General features: G+C 36.2%; 2 protein-coding genes across 5 annotated transcripts; both read left to right on the forward strand.

The window, feature by feature from the left end:
* Positions 1–58: 58 nt before the first annotated feature.
* On the forward strand, positions 59–11958 carry LOC108469698 (DNA polymerase zeta catalytic subunit). Of its 4 annotated transcripts, XM_053031832.1 has the most exons (25): positions 59–260; positions 396–478; positions 768–834; positions 917–969; positions 1084–1196; positions 1316–1358; positions 1839–1907; positions 2550–2705; positions 2813–2984; positions 3068–3159; positions 3240–3659; positions 4390–5956; positions 6372–6593; positions 6683–6733; positions 6809–7152; positions 7285–7427; positions 7646–8237; positions 8478–8624; positions 8821–9096; positions 9191–9298; positions 9741–9946; positions 10162–10465; positions 10792–11203; positions 11345–11406; positions 11542–11958. In XM_053031832.1, the coding sequence occupies exons 1-25, from the start codon at positions 149–151 to the stop codon at positions 11713–11715; spliced, it is 5988 nt and encodes a 1995-aa protein (XP_052887792.1). In that variant the 5' UTR covers positions 59–148; the 3' UTR covers positions 11716–11958. The 4 variants fall into 4 exon arrangements, with proteins under 4 accessions (XP_052887792.1, XP_017626181.1, XP_017626182.1 ...); XM_017770692.2 differs by having other exon boundaries at positions 10792–11406; XM_017770693.2 differs by having other exon boundaries at positions 920–969; positions 10792–11406.
* Positions 11959–14398: 2440 nt separating this feature from the next.
* Positions 14399–18082, forward strand: LOC108469699 (uncharacterized). The gene is made up of 5 exons (XM_017770697.2): positions 14399–15360; positions 15677–15794; positions 15952–16304; positions 16448–16546; positions 16795–18082. Exons 1-5 carry the CDS (start codon positions 14546–14548, stop codon positions 17957–17959), a joined length of 2550 nt encoding a protein of 849 aa, XP_017626186.1. The 5' UTR covers positions 14399–14545; the 3' UTR covers positions 17960–18082.
* Positions 18083–18541: the final 459 nt, after the last annotated feature.

The raw sequence follows: 18541 nt of genomic DNA on the forward strand, positions 1-18541 counted from the left end.
CAGATTTTAACCTTTATTTGATTAATTACTTATCTCGTTTGTTTTCTTTATTACTGTAGTTGCGTGCTTTAAAGCGCTAAAACGAAACAATCAAAACCCCTCATTCCCTCTGAATTCCCTTTTTTCTCATAAAAAAGGAAAAATCGAAATGTTGAATTCGCAGTCAGATTCGAGCGTTTTCAGCGTTCGAATCGTGTCCATCGATCATTACATGGCACCGCCAATCCCTGGCTTCGATGTTTGCTACAGTAGCTTTCGAGGTACGATTTCCTTTACATTTTTTTTAATTGTCGACTATATCTAGAACGTTTGTTTAGCTACTGTTGTTTGTGATGAAGCTAAAATGTTTTTGAATCTTCGAGTTTATTTTAAATTCAATTGTTGAAAATTTGAAGGTGAAAAAGTTAATGAAGTTCCAGTTATTCGAATTTATGGTTCGACACCGGCTGGTCAGAAGACTTGTTTGCATGTTCATAGAGTAAGATTCCTACTGTCTTTTCTTTCTTGATTATTGGCTTGGATTTTTAGTTAGTTTAGAAAGTTGCCGTAGTTTATGAATGGTCCAGCACTCGAGCTGTTATGTGTTTTGGATTTCGAGATTGTTAAGCAAGTGGAGCTTATTAGCTTACACCGATGTGTTTGCATAGTATTATCAACTAAGCCTCTTAAGTACGAATGGAAAGAATGACTTATACTATTTGTAAACTTGACAACTATAATTACTTTCTTGTTTACGAGGGCTTGATTGTTGCATTTCTTTCTCCTAGGCTTTGCCCTATTTATATGTTCCATTGGCAGATATGTTACCTCAGAGCACTCGTATACTCCAAGAAGGTACTGAGCATGTTGGGTACTCTTTGCCTTTCTCTATATGGATAGTGTTTGAAATAAATTGCACTCCTTGTCTATTTTATAGCAGGTGATGAATGCACACATGGCTTAGCTCTTGCCTTAGAAAAAGCCTTGAAGGTATGTTTGGTTAAATTCATGGATTTATTATTGTTGATTTGTGCATTTGGTCTCTTTTTCCTTGTCACTGATGCAGCAGTTATGGTGTGAATTTGTTTTGAACTGAACTTGCAGCTTAAAGGTGGTGCTGGTTCGAAACGGCAGCATGTCCATGGCTGCAGCCTTGTACGAGCAAAGAAATTTTATGGTTATCATTCATCTGAGGAGCTATTTGTGAAGATTCATCTGTATCCATATATTATATTATCTGATAGTTGTTTTCTCTTTTCCTTGTTTCATTTGAAACAAAGAACTTTTTGCATTCATAAATTAGATTAAGATATTGAGGACCTTGACATGATCCAAGCTACTATCCACATGATGTCTCTCGTGCTGCCAATCTTCTTTTGGTAGGGACTTGTTAATGCCATTCAACATTTTGCTATCACTATCATTCATCAATTTTGATATTTGCTTTCATTCATTGTTTCATGTGTTGGACTTTTTCCATTCTCATTGTAACCATCTTGTTTTCATTTGCACTCTTGATTATGTGCTATGCCAGTTTTTACCTTCTGATCTCACATCGGCACTGACTTGTAGATAATCTTAGTCATAAGAAGTGATATATTATGTTTAGCATACCAATTATTTAGAACATCCTGCATGCCAATTGATGTTTCTTTATTTCAATTATTCATTTTTTTCTTTGTTTAGATATTCTAAAAGTATAATTTCAAATTGTTCCCTGAGTTGCATGGCAATTAGAAATACATATTTGACATTTGATTGTCACTTTCTGCTTATGCTATTACATTGTAGACTCAGATTCAGTTTTGATCTAGAATTTTACGTAACGAACTCATAGGTTATTGCTTATGCTTTTTCAGGCAGGTGCCGTGCTGGATAAAATCTTACAGCCTCATGAATCGCACATTCCATTTATTCTCCAGTTTCTTGTAAGTGCATATAGTTTTCTTTTATGTGAATCTTAGTATTGCATTTAATCACTAATTACTATTGGTCTCTGTGTGTGTGTGTTGTGAACTTTCCTTTTGTTTGTGTGACACTAATATTTCACAAATTTGAGTCACAAACAGTTCTTTGTAATAGTGGATTTGTTAAAATACCAGCAATGGGTAAATGGTTTTACACTATTGCTTCACAGATTTAGGCATGCACATGTTGCAGCAGAAATATGTATTAGAATTGTTATATTGGGAGGCTGTAGGTGTTTACTTTCTATTTTATTTTTCATTTGCAAATTGACTATATCTGTCTACCGTACTTCACCACATGCTTAATTGTGGGCCTGTGTTGTATTTTCTATTGTCAAATGGTTAATGCAATTTTTTTAATAGCCGGTAACTTAAATATGGTTTTCTAATTCTCGTCATTGGCTACTCAGAATGCAGCCATTGAGCTGAATGGTTCTGAAAATTTTATGGTGGCACTTCTATTCATCTTGAAAGTAATCTTATTATTTCTTTAAATGCTTCATGCAAACCATTCTCCTTGGAATATTCAATCATACTACTTTCTCAATCCTTCTCTTCTTTTTTATGGCATTTTCAATATCTCATCTCTGCTCTTCCTTTTAGGTGGATTACAACTTGTATGGGATGGGTCATCTTCATTTATCAGGGATGAAGTTTCGTAATCCCATACCTGATCTTTTCCATCCAAGAAAATTTAATTGCTATGGTCAACATGAGCAGAAGGTGGATCACTTGACATCAGGTTCTGGTGGTTTCCAGGTCACTTCTGTCTTTCCTTCCTCCTTGTTGCCTGATGCTTCATAAAGCCTTGAATTTCCTTTCCTGTGTAAAATCTTATTCGCTTTTATGATATGAATTGCAATTAGGCAGATTCAAGTTCTGATGTGTGCTTAAGTTCTCCAATTTGGATATCTTCCACAATTCCAAGTGAATGGATGTGGCATGTTCCAAATGAACTTGATGAATCTTCAGTCCAGGACATTTGCAATGTTAAACGTCAAAGTTTATGTGAACTTGAGGGAGATACTACTATAGATGGTTTGTATGCCTTTTCTTTGCAATGCTTGCAACAGATAGTCTTCATTTCCTATCTAAAATTTTTCACTACTGTTACTTTTCAGACATTCTTAACCACCAATTCAAAATATATACATCTCTATCACAGACCTCTACCGATGTGAAAATGGTTCAGTCACTTATTCCGATTTGGGAGGTTTGAACTCTTCCCACCTGTAAGCTGTTCTACATGTGAATATTCTGTTCCTTCGTTAAACTTTACAATTGGTCTTATAGGAGGAGTATAAAAGGACAGGGATGCATGAGAGAGTTCTACTATCTGACCCTGACAAGCCACTTCCAGAAGATGTTCTAAAAGCTCTCTCACTTGGTCTTGGATTTGACAACAAACTAATGGAATTGTGCAGCAAAGCTGAAAATTTGCCTTGCAGTGACTTGGGATTTGAACACTCAGTCCTGCCTTCAGCTGATGATGGAAATTTGGTTGGACATACACATATCAATTCAGAGCATAATGTTCCACAAGCTCGGAGTTGTTCGAAAGAACAAAACCAGCTAGGATCTCTCCCTCAACACTGTAAGCCATGTGAAAAGGAGATGAATACTGCATTATCTGAAGACAAAGATGTATCTCCTGTACTACTGTCTGTTGGTGAAATTCATTCATCGGAAACGCTACTGCCCTCTAACTCAAAGGTAGTTTTTGTACAATTTGTGTTTGTCTTCCTGAATGCTAGTGTTTCTTTACTCTTCATTGGCTCTCATTTCTTGACCATTTATATTTGCATGCATTTATAAGTATTGGAGATGTATATTTGGGCCATTAGCTTCTGAATTTCTTTTGGGTAATAGAAGCAGCGATTTGACTGCTTCGGTGGCCCTCCTAATTTCTCCTTGTCTCTCCATAGAGGCATCAGGTACATGTTTTGGGTCTTTTGGTGATATAAATTTTATTTTTCGAACAGTTAAAGTTCAATGCATGATAATTTTTAGTGGTTGGTAGAATTTTATACCTTATCTGGAAAGGTGTTGCATGGTGCTTTTGAATTCATTTTTCATCTTTCCTTCGATTGAATAGCTTAATGGAACACTCCTACTAACTCTTAGATGAGGCATTTATAAATTTCTTCCCAAGTAAATTCCTTTTAGGTTTTTAAGTCACCGTATAATCTGCAACGGAATACTATAGCCAGGTATTTACTATGCAAGCATCTTTTTCATACTGGGGTTAGTTCTACTAACATTTTAATGCCAGTAAGTTTAATATTCTTTGTCTGGTTCTCATTTTTGGATTCATAGTTGTGAATTGTGGATGAATAATTTTAGTAGATTCATAGTGCATTATGGTTAGCCTTATGAGCTATTGAAGTTATTTGAAACTGCTTGCTTGGGCTTCACTTTCTTCTACTTGTCCTATCATTTACAGGCTACAGATACAGAAGCTTTGGGGCTTTTGAGGTGGCTTGCCACTTCTCATGCTGCTGAAGATATAAACTCAGATGATGAGCTTGTTCGTGAGTCTATTCTGACTCCTTTGTTACCTGCAACAACCATTGATAAAGTGCTAGAGAAAGCCAGTATAGATTATGAGAGTGAATCACAGAAGGAATGTCAGGATATTCTTGATTCGGTTGAGGATTTAATCGAATTTGAGGGTCTGAAGGATAGAACTTACAATTCTTTTGATCAAACCCAAGTCTCATCAGGCAAAACTATTCCCCAACTATATGGTTCCAGTGATGATCTACCTTTATCACCCTCTGCAGGATCAGTTACAAATTCATCAAAAAGAGACATAAAAACTGATTATAAGAAGTCTTCACAGGATAGTGATAAAACATTAAGTATCAAACGCAAAAGGAAAATATCTTTATGGGGCTCTTTACCTCTTTCCGTGACAGAAAAGGGGAAGGATAACTTGAATAGTGTTGGTTTCAACATTACTGAAGCATGTGCAGATGAAATTAAAGAATATTTAGGCAAAAGTTTCCCAGCTGAAAATAATTTGGGGAAAACTTCAAATCGTTTAAATGTAAATATAGATGCCAACGATTGCAATAAAACAGAAGCAAGCACATTAGTTGAATGCTCTGTACGGGATTTGATGAGAAAAAAGCGAAGCCGCCACATTGAGTCTGCTGATTGTGGATTTGTTAGGAGTGAAAGTGTTCATCTGAAGGGGGAAAAGGAAACACCTAATTTCTTTTGCCCAAAACAATTAGATTTTCATGAGTTACATGATAAGCTTGACAAGAAGGCCCCTGGTTCTCTCAACCATAGGCCATCAATTACCAATGTACAAGAAGAACTTCAGGAGGCCGTTGGCTTCAAACCTACCCATTCTGATCCAACAGATTGTATTCTACCCCAGATTTCTGGCGTTTATAATCCACCACAGGCTAACACAGGCAATCGTGAACAAATGGGTAAGACATCAACAGTGAAGCTTTACCCGGAGAAACATGACTCAGCAATTTCTATTAGCCCTTGTGAAACTTGTAACAGTAAAAAGTTTGACCTTCTAGCAGCTTCTGTAGAACCCGTAACTCCTGATGCAGACACTTTACAATCCCATAAGGAGATAGTTTCTCCTGATGAGAGAATGCAGCAAATAGGGACTAGTGGCTCTTGGTGTTTGTCAGTGTCTTCATGTAAGCATGAAGTGCTTGGAATGGATGGTTACATTCTCAAAGATTACAACGCGAGTGGAACTTCCTTATCTACTGACAAACTTATGCTCATGGATGCAATGACTGACAAAAAAGATTTGCAGAATGAAGATTGTGGTGGTGGTCCTGGTGGACAACATGGCCCCCATACTGGTTTGGCTGTTGACAATGAGGAAAAACCTGTGGAGTTAGTTGGCATGAGCTTCTGCAGGAGACCCCCAGCAGCAGATTGGAATGAAGGAACTACTGAAAATGTTTCACATACACAAACTACCAGATATTGGCCTCCAGTTTTTATTGAGGAGAATTATCAAGTAGCATCAGGTGAATTTTGTATTTCTCTAAAATCTTGTACTATTTCATGTCATTTTATCTTTGGTTAAAACCACTTCTCCTTAACATAAGCAATTATGTATCTTGATACCATGTATCAAGAATATTCCTCCCCCATCTAAAAAACAGAAAGAAAAGAAAGGGAAGTGTGTTTTTTCTGTAAAGAAATTGAAAAACAGGTTTCTTTTGTCATGTGGTTATGGTTTATAGTTAAAAATTTGTCAATATGTCACTGACTGGGCAGCTTGTATTGGTCAGAGTAAAGTGTATAATACTCTTGGCAATTTGCTTTCATCTGTGCATTCTTTTAAAAGAATTATATCTAAGGCCCTTAGGAAAAGCTATAGTTATGATGATTGCTTGCATTTATTGTTGACCAATTTGTGTATTTTATTCTTTTCAAAAGGGAGAGCTTTGGATGAGATTCTCCCTTTTTTTTCAGGGGACAGAGAAGAGACGGAAAGTCAAAACAACTTCATTGAAAATAAGAACTCTAAATTTCAAGAAGCTGCCTTGGGCGTCCCTACTCACTATCAAAATGATGGGTCTTTCTTGTACCTGTTAACACCTGTGTTTTCACCCCCTTCTGCAGATTCTGTGTATGGATGGCTGTCATGTGTTGACAAAGGTATTGGCCAGATTTGTTTATAGTGCTGCCTCTTTATTTCCTACACTTTTTTCAATTTCTTATCCATAATTTTTTTTCTTTATTTCTAGGAGCTTCTAAACAGAGAAATGCACTATCAGCAGAGTCTCCACCTTTAACAGGTAAGAGTAAATGACTTTTCTTCTGTAGAAAGAAAAATCGGATAAACCATATTAATAAGTTAGAACATTTTGCAGGCTCTTCTGAGTGTCTGATTGCCCTAGAAAACTCTTTGCCTGTTAACTATAATGAGGATTTGATTGAAACCACTTCTAAATATCACACGGGACCAATCTGGGAACAAGGGCATCCAGAGAAGAATGTGGTCCTTGGTTCAGAAGTGAAGCCTTGCTGTGATGAATCAACATGTCTAAGTGAGGGAAAAGTTACGAAAGTTAATTCATGCAGCAATGGCTCACAAGATCTGTCTCAGATTTCAGGTCCAGATGGAAAATCCATGCCCACTCCGCTAAGCAAAATTGGATTTCGAGATCCTGCAAGTGTCGGTGCTGGGCAGCAGCTTACAGTGTTAAGCTTGGAGGTATCAGTCATGAAAATTTTTGTTGTTGCTTGAAAATCACTATCCTTACTGAAATAAAATAACTGATTATGATTTCTTGGTTTGAAAAAGTTCTGAGGTTGATCTCTGTACGACTGCAATGCTTTCTGGCAGGTTCACACAGAATCCAGAGGAGATCTACGACCTGATCCTCGATTTGATGCCATTAATGTCATAGCTCTTGCAATTCAGAATGACAATGATTATGTGACTGAAGTTTATGTGCTTTTGTATAGTAACACTGGATTCTGTCAGAGGTGTGCTAGCTTGTGATGTTCTTTGATTCGTTTCTTCTGCATCCTTTGGTGTTCCATAGTTTGTTTCTGCATGTCATTCTCATCGTTTAGGTTTATTTAATTTCTACCTTCTATTGATGGCAACATCAATTTCACCAAAAACTTCTCATGCTATTTTGTTCATGTAACAAGTGTACATCCGTTTTAACTTTTCATAATTCATCTTGATATTATTGCAGGAGTCTTGATGGAATATCTGGGTTTAAAGTGTTTGTTTTTGATGAGGAGAAGCACTTATTTGGTCAGTTTATGAAGGTTTTATGTTCTCTTGATCCTGATTTTTTAATGGGTTGGGATGTACAAGGTAGTTCTCTTGGTTTTCTAGCTGAAAGAGCTTCATATCTCGGCATAGGATTGCTTAATGAAATATCTAGGACACCATCTGAAACCAAGATAAAAGCTGAAGAAACTAACATATCTGAAGAGGGTTTAGAAGATGAATTGTTGCTTAAGCCATTGGTTGCTGATAATATTGTGACTGAAGATGCAATAATAGAGGATGAATGGGGCCGAACTCATGCAAGTGGTGTCCATGTTGGTGGCAGAATTGTCCTCAATGTCTGGCGGTTAATGCGTAGTGAAGTTAAACTTAATATGTATACAGTTGAAGCTGTAGCCGAATCTGTTTTGGGGCGAAAAATTCCATCGATTTCTTATAAAGTATTGACAAAATGGTTTTCAAGTGGTCCTGCACAGGCAAGGTACAGATGTGTTGAATATGTTGTTGAAAGGGCAAAGTTGAATTTAGAGATGATGAATCAACTTGATATGGTATGATGATGAACACTTTTCTTCAATTCTACATGCAGAATGCCAGTTGGGACAAATTTTTTGTCTCCTTGGACTATTAGCATTTTCTTTGTCCAAAAATGACTTATTCTTTTGATTGCTCTCATTTGTCCTTATTGGCCTGCTGTGCATGTTGTCTACAGTGAATCTATGGAGATAAGTCATTCTCCCGGGTTTTACAGTTCATCCTGTTTTACATTGTGATCATATTGGCATTTACAGATAAATCGAACATCAGAACTTGCTCGTGTTTTTGGCATCGATTTCTTTTCTGTTCTCTCTCGAGGTTCTCAGTTTCGTGTTGAATCCATGTTTCTGAGGTTGGCACATACGCAGAATTATCTTGCTGTTTCTCCTGGAAATCAGCAGGTTATTGCTTATCATTTTTCCTTCCTCCTTTCCAGTTGCTAATGATTTTCATCCTCGCTTCATCTTGGGTGACTTTTAGACCATGATATACACTGCTTGTGCTTCTTCATCTTTCTCTTTGTAATCATCTTGTACTGTGCATTTTGTACTAGCAAAGGTTGAGATCGAATATTGATTCAGTTTTTCTCTTATACAGGTTGCTTGTCAACCTGCGATGGAGTGTTTGCCTCTTGTGATGGAACCTGAATCTGGCTTCTATGCAGATCCAGTTGTTGTGTTGGACTTTCAGTCTCTTTATCCATCGATGATAATTGCTTACAATCTTTGCTTTTGTACATGCCTTGGAAAAATTGCAAGTTCTGAAGTAAATACTCTTGGGGTTAGCTCATATGCACCAGATCCAAATGTTTTGCGGGATTTAAAAGACCAACTGCTGCTTACATCAAATGGTGTTATGTATGTGCCTTCAAAGGTAATTATCATTTCTACAGTATAAATTCCTTTTATTTTCTGAAAATAAAGAGGATGCTGCATATCCAGTTATGCCCACTTTTGTTGTTCTATAGGTACGCAAAGGAGTTCTTCCTCGCTTACTGGAGGAAATATTATCAACCAGAATAATGGTGAAACAAGCAATGAAGAATTTGACTCCTTCACAGAAAGTTCTTCAGAGGGTATTTTTGTTCCTAATAATTTTGTTTCTTCATATTTTTCTTTAAAATAGAATCAGAATAATTACATTACTCATATTGTGGAAGTTCAAGCTGCCAATTATCTGATGCAGTGTCTTGCTTAGCTCAGATCATTCCTTAACCTTTTTCACCTTCTCTTCTCTCCACCAAATATTCTTGACCCTCCTAGAAGTTCAATAACTTTTTTCCGAGTTAATCCAATAGAAACAGTTCTTGATATGTATTTTATTTTGTTTGTTTGGTTATTTAACCATGTACACCATTTTATAACTTTTTTGATTTTTTGTGTATATACTTGAACTAATGTGAAATAACCTAGTTTGTTTGGATAAATTAACATTTGACGTGCTTTGTTCTTATTTTGATGCTTTATCTAGGCCCATTTATAAATATGATAGGTTGCTTTCCTTTACGTTCTTTCCAGATATTCAATGCAAGACAGCTTGCTTTGAAGCTGATAGCAAATGTAACATATGGTTATACTGCTGCTGGATTTAGTGGTCGCATGCCTTGTGCGGAGCTTGCAGACAGTATTGTTCAATGTGGTCGTGGCACACTTGAAAAAGCTATTTCCTACGTACATGCACATGAGAAATGGAAGGCTAATGTCATATATGGTGACACTGACAGGTATGTAGTCAAACCTTGTTTTTGCAGTGGGTTGAAATGCAAGTCAAAAAGGTTTTGTGATGCATGTTATTTTACAAGTTATTTACAATAAATGATTTGAGCAGGTTCATAATCTTTTTAATATCTTTTATTGTGCATGGTAAATATAATACTAGATTTTTTATTCCATCATGCATTTAGGGAAAGGTTAGACTAAAGAACTTAATCTATTGCAGCATGTTTGTCCTCCTTAAGGGGCGCACTGTCGAGGAATCATTCAAAATAGGGCATGAGATTGCAACTGCAATAACTGCAATGAACCCATATCCAGTTACACTGAAAATGGAGAAAGTCTATCACCCATGTTTTCTCCTTACTAAGAAGCGCTATGTTGGCTATAGTTATGAGAGCCCCGGCCAAGTCAAACCTATTTTTGATGCTAAAGGCATTGAGACAGTTCGCAGAGATACTTGTGGTGCTGTTGCGAAGACATTGGAACAGTCATTGAAACTCTTTTTTGAGCATCAAGATATATCAAAGGTATCTAAGTTTTATTATTTATATATTATGTTTTACTTCTAAGCTGATAATCCACATGAAAATGATTGGCCTTAATTATTTAATAAATTGGTTTAATGAACAACTATCAAGCTAGCAACCAGGCTTTAAGTGCCAGTCTGGTTATTGTGGAGCCAGAGCCTTTTGATATACCTGATAAATTGTAATTAATGGAAAGTAAGCCCCCCAATTTCGAAATTACCATGAAGCTATGCCTCATCACTGTGAATTCCATATGATAGTTTGCCCTAAGAGATGGAAAATTCTTTTATCATAGATAATGAAATTTACATTTTGCTGTTTTGTAGGTTAGAGCATATTTGCATCGTCAATGGACAAGGATTTTGTCTGGTAGGGTTTCGCTTCAGGATTTTGTTTTTGCAAAAGAAGTTCGCTTGGGAACCTATAGTACAAAAGTAAGTTCTCTACCACCAGCAGCAATTGTGGCAGCTAAAGCAATGAGAGCAGATCCCAGAGCAGAACCACGATATGCAGAGCGAGTACCCTATGTTGTTATCCACGGGGAGCCTGGGGCTCGCCTGGTTGACATGGTGGTTGATCCATTGGAAATTTTGGCTGTTAACTCCCCATACAGATTAAATGATTTGTATTACATCAACAAACAGATAATCCCAGCATTGCAGAGAGTTTTTGGGCTTGTTGGTGGTGACTTGAACCGATGGTTCTCAGAAATGCCCCGCCCTGCCAGGGAAGCTTTTGGTAAATGTGGTGTACATGCTCTAAATCCACAGCGAACAAGAATTGATTACTATTATCTTTCAAAACATTGTATACTCTGCGGTGAATTGGTTCAAGCATCAACCCATCTGTGTAGTAAATGTTCTGAAAACAAAACTGCAGTTGTAGCTGCTATAACTGGGAGGACATCGAAACTAGAGAGAGAAATGCAGCACCTTGTTGCTGTGAGTAACATGTTTCCCTTTCTAATCTCATATCATTTACCCGATTTTCTGTTTGTTTAAACTTCCCATATTGAATGTCATAATATTGATGCTTGCAATTGCATTGCTTTACCATGGTTATTGATTCTTGGGCAGATATGCCGACACTGTGGAGGAGGGGACTGGCTTGTGGAGAGTGGGGTAAAGTGCAATTCACTAGCGTGCTCGGTTTTCTATGAGAGGCGTAAAGTTCAGAAGGAACTTCAAGGTCTGTCTGCCGTTGCCACTGATAAAGGTTTCTATCCCAAGTGTATGGTGGAGTGGTTTTAAACTCAGTTCTTCTCACATGAACTCAATAAGGTCACGGTTCTCTCTAACACGTTCTCAGGTTTCATATAGCTGACTCTTTTACATTTACACACGATAGTAAATTTGTAATTATTGTATATTTTCTGATGTAAAATTGTAAAGTAAAATTTAACATTCAGTAGCACTCTGCCTGGTTGGTTTTGTTGTTTATTTCCTCATGAATGATGTAAAAATGATAATGATAGGGAAAAGAAAAGTTCCTCAGCCTGGAAGTTATTGCTTTAGTGTCTCTATATGTGTAGCATTGATTATTCATCTCATAAAGCTCGAGTAACATTAATCGAACCAACATTTTGCAATGAAGCTCCGAACATGTGCCACATGTCACTTGATTTCCTTTTAATTTTAATTATAAAATATATTTATTTAATATTACAAAAGACTTAAATTATATTTTTATATTAAATTTTAAATTTTGAGAGACACCAAAACAATATTTTTCTAAGTAATGATATAGTATAATAAAAGAATTTTAAATGGCCTTGGTTTCCAAAGGTAATTCATCTTTTATCCTTACTTTATCGTCAAAGTAACTCTACTCCTTTTCCAAATAGAATCAGGAAACGGGAAACCTATTTTAACTCTACGCCATTCTTATATATATATAGGAGCTACGGTATTCTTAATATTCTAATCGATATTTCATGTTAAGGAAAAAAAAGGTTGGAGATAAAAATAGCTAGGATGAAGGTTCTTATGGTGTGGTGCATTTGGCGAAGACTATAGTTTCTAAAAATAGCTAGGATGAAGGTACTTATGGTGTGGTGCATTTGGTGAAGACTATAGTTTCTAAAAATAGCTAGGATGAAGGTACTTATGGTGTGGTGCATTTGATGATTGTCCTAATATTATCTAGTGCTGCGATGATTTTATGAGCGTTGAACGAGAACAAAAAAATGTTTACAACATGTTTCTTGAATAGCTACAGGAGGTAGTTTAGTAGACTTGATGAACAAGATTAGTAGTAAAATACTATAAATAGATGCTAATATGCCCCGGATGATACTTGAAAGGTTTTTGTACATTCATCGAAAATGGTTCATTCATAGGAAATATTCTGTTTTTTCTTTTCAGCATGATATTGGTTTAATTACCCTAAAAATTGCCGATTTCGGGTTAGTTAAACAATATAGGACAAAAGATACAAAGTTTGGTTGTAGAGGTATAAGATATTACATATCCACTGAATCAATTGTGGGAGAAGTTACCGGTGCATGGATGTATGGTCTTTTAAGTTTCATCGTGGTTCAAATGATTACGGGAAACCTGCCATGAGCCAGTCATGATAGAGAGGGTTTAAGAGACAAACTGTAGAAGGGAGAATCACAAACCATCCCGAAAGACATTTCAGTGTTGAGGAAGAATTTCTTAAGGGAATGCTATGTTATAGATTCAAACCAAAGGTATCTTCTCCCACAATCTTACAACTCATCCCAATCTTTTACCATATTTTCAAGAGGAAAAAGTGTTTCAGCATCGTCTTCCACCTGGTTTCATCATGTCTAACAGTCTCATTTGAAACGAGAAATATCTTGGAGGAATTAAGGTTAAGGAAGATGATGAGTTGCTGTCTGCAACAAAAGCAAAGCAGAGCTACAGGGAACTTGCACGTCTAGTGCAACTTCGGTTAAAATGTGTGTACTTGATCCAAAACTTGGTTTAGTTTGTTTGTTTACTGGTTTTTATTGAACTTAAGGTCGTCTTTAATCTCAAAAGAGTTTGTCTTGCTATTATATGTTCTGCAACATTCTTCTTACCCTGTACCATGAATTATATTGCTAACAAATTTAGCCTATTAGTTATTCGTGTTACTCCCTTTCGTTTCTGTTTTTTCTTGTATTCTAGTTTAACTTCTGGGATTAGAAAACCAATGTTTTTAAATCTGGATTGATGTTTGAACCAAATAGACAATTGATTCAATTGGTTCTTTTGGTTTAATTGATTTAATTAAATAAATTATTAAAATTGATAAAAAAATTAAAAAATAGAGAAAAATAATGTTTAACCAATTTCTTAGCACTATTCCATGCGATTTATAGATTAGCCAATCTAACCCTCCTCCAAAGCAGTATTCTAACCAAATCTTGGTTTAACCAGTTCAATTTAAACAACATTGTAAAAACTAACAATTTATTTTAAATTTTTTCATATTTTATATACTTATCGAAACATTTAGAATATCATATTTTATAAATTTTATTGATACATAGATAATGTTAGTGAAAATTTTATGTAAAATTATATTCATAAAATGTTAAACTGAAAAAATTGAAGTTTTGATTAGTTGCTTAAAAAAGTGTTTAGTTGGGATGGCAAAATCGATACTTCTAAAATTTTGATATTTTAAGTTTAGTTGTCAATTTTATTTAAAAATAAAAATATTTTCATAATAATAATAATAATAATATTTCTTACATTTTAAATATAATTTTTATTATTTTATCTGAATCAATATTCCACTAACTCGTGCAACCATGCATATATAAATAAATTTTGGTTAGTTGATGCCTTGATGGGAAATCTTAATAAGAAGTAAATAATAATGGTCCAATACGAATTTTGGGCCGACTAATGTATATGCCTATTTCTAAATGAAATTCCTTTTGAATAATGGGCCTCTCATATGGCCTGAAAACACCCTAAATGAGATTTTCCTCTCTTTTGGGCTTGAATTTTCATTTCCTCTTCCCTTTCCCTGCAAGGGTTTAAGCTTCCTCACTTCCTCCTCCTGATTTCTTGTTCATCCATGGCGGAGGGTTTATGACTTTGTTTATTATTAACTTACCAAAAAATGGCGCAATCTCCGTTCACTCTCATTCTCCTAAAATGCCTATCCCTCTCTTATAAATCCCGTCTAAAGCCTCATCATTTATCTTCTCCTCCAGGTTTTACCACCTTTTTTATAAGGCCCTTCTCTTCTACTTCTCCACAGCCGGCGGGTGCCGCCACTGAAGATCCACCGAAACCGAATTCTCTCTCGGCTCGTATGAGCTTTGTTTTTGAACAAATTGATAAAATAGAAAAACAGAAGCAACAACAGTCGCTCGAAAACGACGACACCCTGCAGCGTATAAGAGCTTGGCGTCAATCCAAGAAGGAATTTCAAGCAACCCAGAAGCGATTTCAATCCAAAGAACAAAACCCAGATTCTGATTCTGGTAGTGCCAAAAACGATGCCGCTTTGTCTGATTCACCCGAGTTAACCGACTTACCCAACGGAGGTGCTTTCCAGAGGATTCATGCTTGGAGGGAATTCAAGTATGGGGAGAATAACGAAAGTGCTGAGGATGCTAAAAGTGAGGCTGAAGTTGGTGTTTTGAGTACTGATTCAGTGACTAAGTTGGGCGAGTCAGAAACGCAGAAGAAGGTGGAGGTGGAGGTGGTACACCCATGGCCTGAGTGGATAGAATTGATGGAGAGATTAGTGCAGCAAAATTACTTTGATCATAAAAGAAGAGATGATGAGAAGATGGTGGAAGACTTGGGATTTGATATGACTAATGTTGTTGAGGAAGTCAAGGATGATGCTGGAATTGATTTTAAGGACTACAAGACTGTGCAAACTGCTTGTATCAATTTTGGAAAGGACCGATTTGATATATTGAGGTTTGTATGTCAGCTATGTTATTTGGTTTATAATGATTGGCATTGTATGTATAATGAAATAATTCTGTTTAGTTATTGTAGTGCTATGTTGCATAGAGATGGATTTACTTGAATTCGAGTTTGGTTTGGAAGATTGTTGGCATAAATATATACTTGTTACAATTTAATGTTGGTCCCTCTTTAGCAGTCTTCTGCTTCTTTGGCTGAATTAATATGTTCAATTTATGAAAAAATTGTTTATGGAAGGACTTATTTTGAACCACTTGTTTTGATTAGTGTTAGTTTGCTTGGCTCTGAAATAGAAAGTTGATTTCAGGTCATTATCGAGACAGGATATTCAAATTTTGGTTGGTTTTGGATGCCCGAATGCCGACAAGAAGGTGGTTTTCTCTGCAAAACTCTTGAGGAAACGTGTCCACCTTGATGAAGGAGATGTAAGTATTGATTCTTTTACTCCTTTGTTGTTTACTCGTATATAATGTTGCTTTCTTTTTGGTGTTCTTCATATTTCAATTTTGCAGCTTTTTTATGCAGAAGATTGCCATTCTTTCTTTCTGTTTTCCGATAGTGATAAATTGTTTTGTGAATCAGGTTTGTAGTTCCTGCAGTTTGAGGAATTCTTGCGAGAGAGGATACCTTCTGACGAACAAAGAGGATGAGGCGCGAACTATTGATGTTATGCGTGTGCTATTGGCCTATGGTTTTGATTACGTGAATGGTTCAGTGGTAAATGAATCTGTTCTGAAGAAGAAGTCTGTAAAAGCTGTCGCCCGTAAGTTGCTTTATGAGGTTGTAAAGTTGAGTGCTGTTCCTATAGATCCAAATCTTCCCCCACCTGTGGTAAAGAAGCCACCACCAAAAGTGAAACAACCTCCTCCTCCTCCAAAGAAGCGAGTTGGGCGTGATGACATTGAGATGAAAAAGGGCGATTGGCTTTGTCCCAAGTATGTGATAAATAAGTTTCAAGTGGATAGTTATTTAAAAGAAAAAAAAAATGTTTCGAACCCTTTTTTGTGATGCTTCGTGTTAGTTTTATTAGAAATTCAAACGTACTTTAATCTCTGGATGCATTTAACATTGGTCTCAGGTGTGATTTCATGAATTTCGCAAAGAATACAGTCTGTCTACAGTGTGACGCTAAGCGACCTAAGCGACAGCTGCTTCCTGGGGAATGGGAATGCCCCGAGTAAGTTTACGATCTAAAACTGTAGGTTTAACTTTTTACAAGTCGATTCAGCATATATTTTGCCGGGGTTGGGGGTGTTGGTTAAGAGTTATGAATATAAAATCGATAGTCTTGAAATATTCATGTTGTTGCTTCTCGGTGATCTTCTAAACGACGAAGATGACTCCGACTTATCGAGCATAAACTCTGGAATTGCATTTGTTCCTCTATATTAGTTTGATATGTTGAACTGTTTTTGTTCTTGGCAGGTGCAATTTCTTAAATTATAGAAGAAACATGGCATGTTTTCATTGTGATTGCAAGCGTCCACCTGATGCATTTATGGGGAGTAAAATACAAGAAATGCAACCTGGTGCAAGAACAAGGTTGGAGAAAGTTGCCAATCGACCTGAGGTCTCTAATGCCTGGAATTTTGACTTTGATGATGATGAATCAGATGGGGCAGATGTTGCTGCCTTTGAGTATGCAGATACTTCAGTAAAGAGTGGAGGGGACTTTAGGGAGCTTGAAGATGAATCTGATATGGTTGGCCGAGCATCGAGGGTCCAGGAAAGAATGTATTCAGATTTTAATAGTAGCAAGCATGGACAAGGGTTTGATGACTTTGATGATGAGGATGATATCGATAGTTACGAGGTAGACTCTCAGCAAAATAATCCAAGGCAGAAAGCTTCCTCGAATGTTTATGTTGACAAGGAGGTGTTTTCTGAACCAGAGAGAAGTCGGGGCTCTAAGTTCGTTCGTAAAAATATAGCTTTATCCGGCTCCGAGGATGACTTAGATTTTGATTCAGATGAAGAACTTTCAGCTCATCCTAACTGGAAATCGAGTCATGTAGCTGATTCGAAGCATAGAGGTGGAATTGCGTCAAAGGACTTGAGTTTTGACTCAGAAGACCATGATTTGGATTCCGATGGTGATGATGGTTTTGACAATTTCGGGTCCAAACGGTGGAAAGAGGACAAAGGGAGTTATGGTAGAGGCAAATCTCAGAACAGAGAAAGTTCTAGTTTTAAAGGTGGTTCCTTCTCCGGTTCAGACTATGAAAACAATGGTCGTCATTCCAGGAGAAATGTGTCGAGAGGGAGTAAAACAGGATCAGGCAGCCGAGGAAACAGTGTTCGTGGCTCTGGCAGCAATGATTACAAATTCAGAAAAGATTCACATTCTAGATCGAATGCCAAGACAGATGGCAGAAAAAACAATTCAAACAACAACTTCAACAGATCACATCGAGGGTCTAGAGGTGATCATAGGAGGGTTGGAGAAGATGACTATAGTAGGCAGAAGGGAGGTGGTAGGAAACCTGGAGGATTTGGAAACAGGCCCTGGGGAAAGTCTCGTGAATATGGTAAGGAGGTGGATCATGATCCTTCTGAATTTAGAAATAGTAGGCGTGTTATTCAAAGATAAATTACTTGTATTGTTAACACCATTTTTGATATTTTTCCCTGTACTTCTTCAATGGCATATTACATTTAATTCTTTTCCCATCCCATACTTCTGAAATGGCATATTAAATATTGTTCTTTCAAACAGGTTGGTTTACTTCAGAAAAATAGCTTTTTTCTTTGAGTTTGGGTAAACTACTATTTCAAACATAATCTAGATTCGTTGAAATGTAAATCATTGTATTAAATTTACAAGTGACAAATTTATCATCCCTATAGAATTAAAAAAACAATGAAATTGTGGAAGTAAAAAAAAAACAATGAAATTATGTAATTCAATGCATGGGAAAAGGAGGACAGCTAGAACTTCAGTATATTGAAATAAAATTAATAAATACCTTAAAATCTTAAATAAATATATCTGTCATGTTTTAAACATCAGTTTTAACATACTATTTTTGTATTTGTTTAAAATATTAAATTAAGAGAAATTTATTTTACTAGTATAAAACTACAATGATTTCACATCTTCTCATAATTTTCTAATATTTTTATTATATTAAATTTAAAAATAGTTTATATTGCTAAATTTTTTATATATAAA

Source organism: Gossypium arboreum, chromosome 8 (assembly GCF_025698485.1).
Source record: "Gossypium arboreum isolate Shixiya-1 chromosome 8, ASM2569848v2, whole genome shotgun sequence".
In the NCBI taxonomy this organism is placed as follows: Eukaryota; Viridiplantae; Streptophyta; class Magnoliopsida; order Malvales; family Malvaceae; genus Gossypium; species Gossypium arboreum.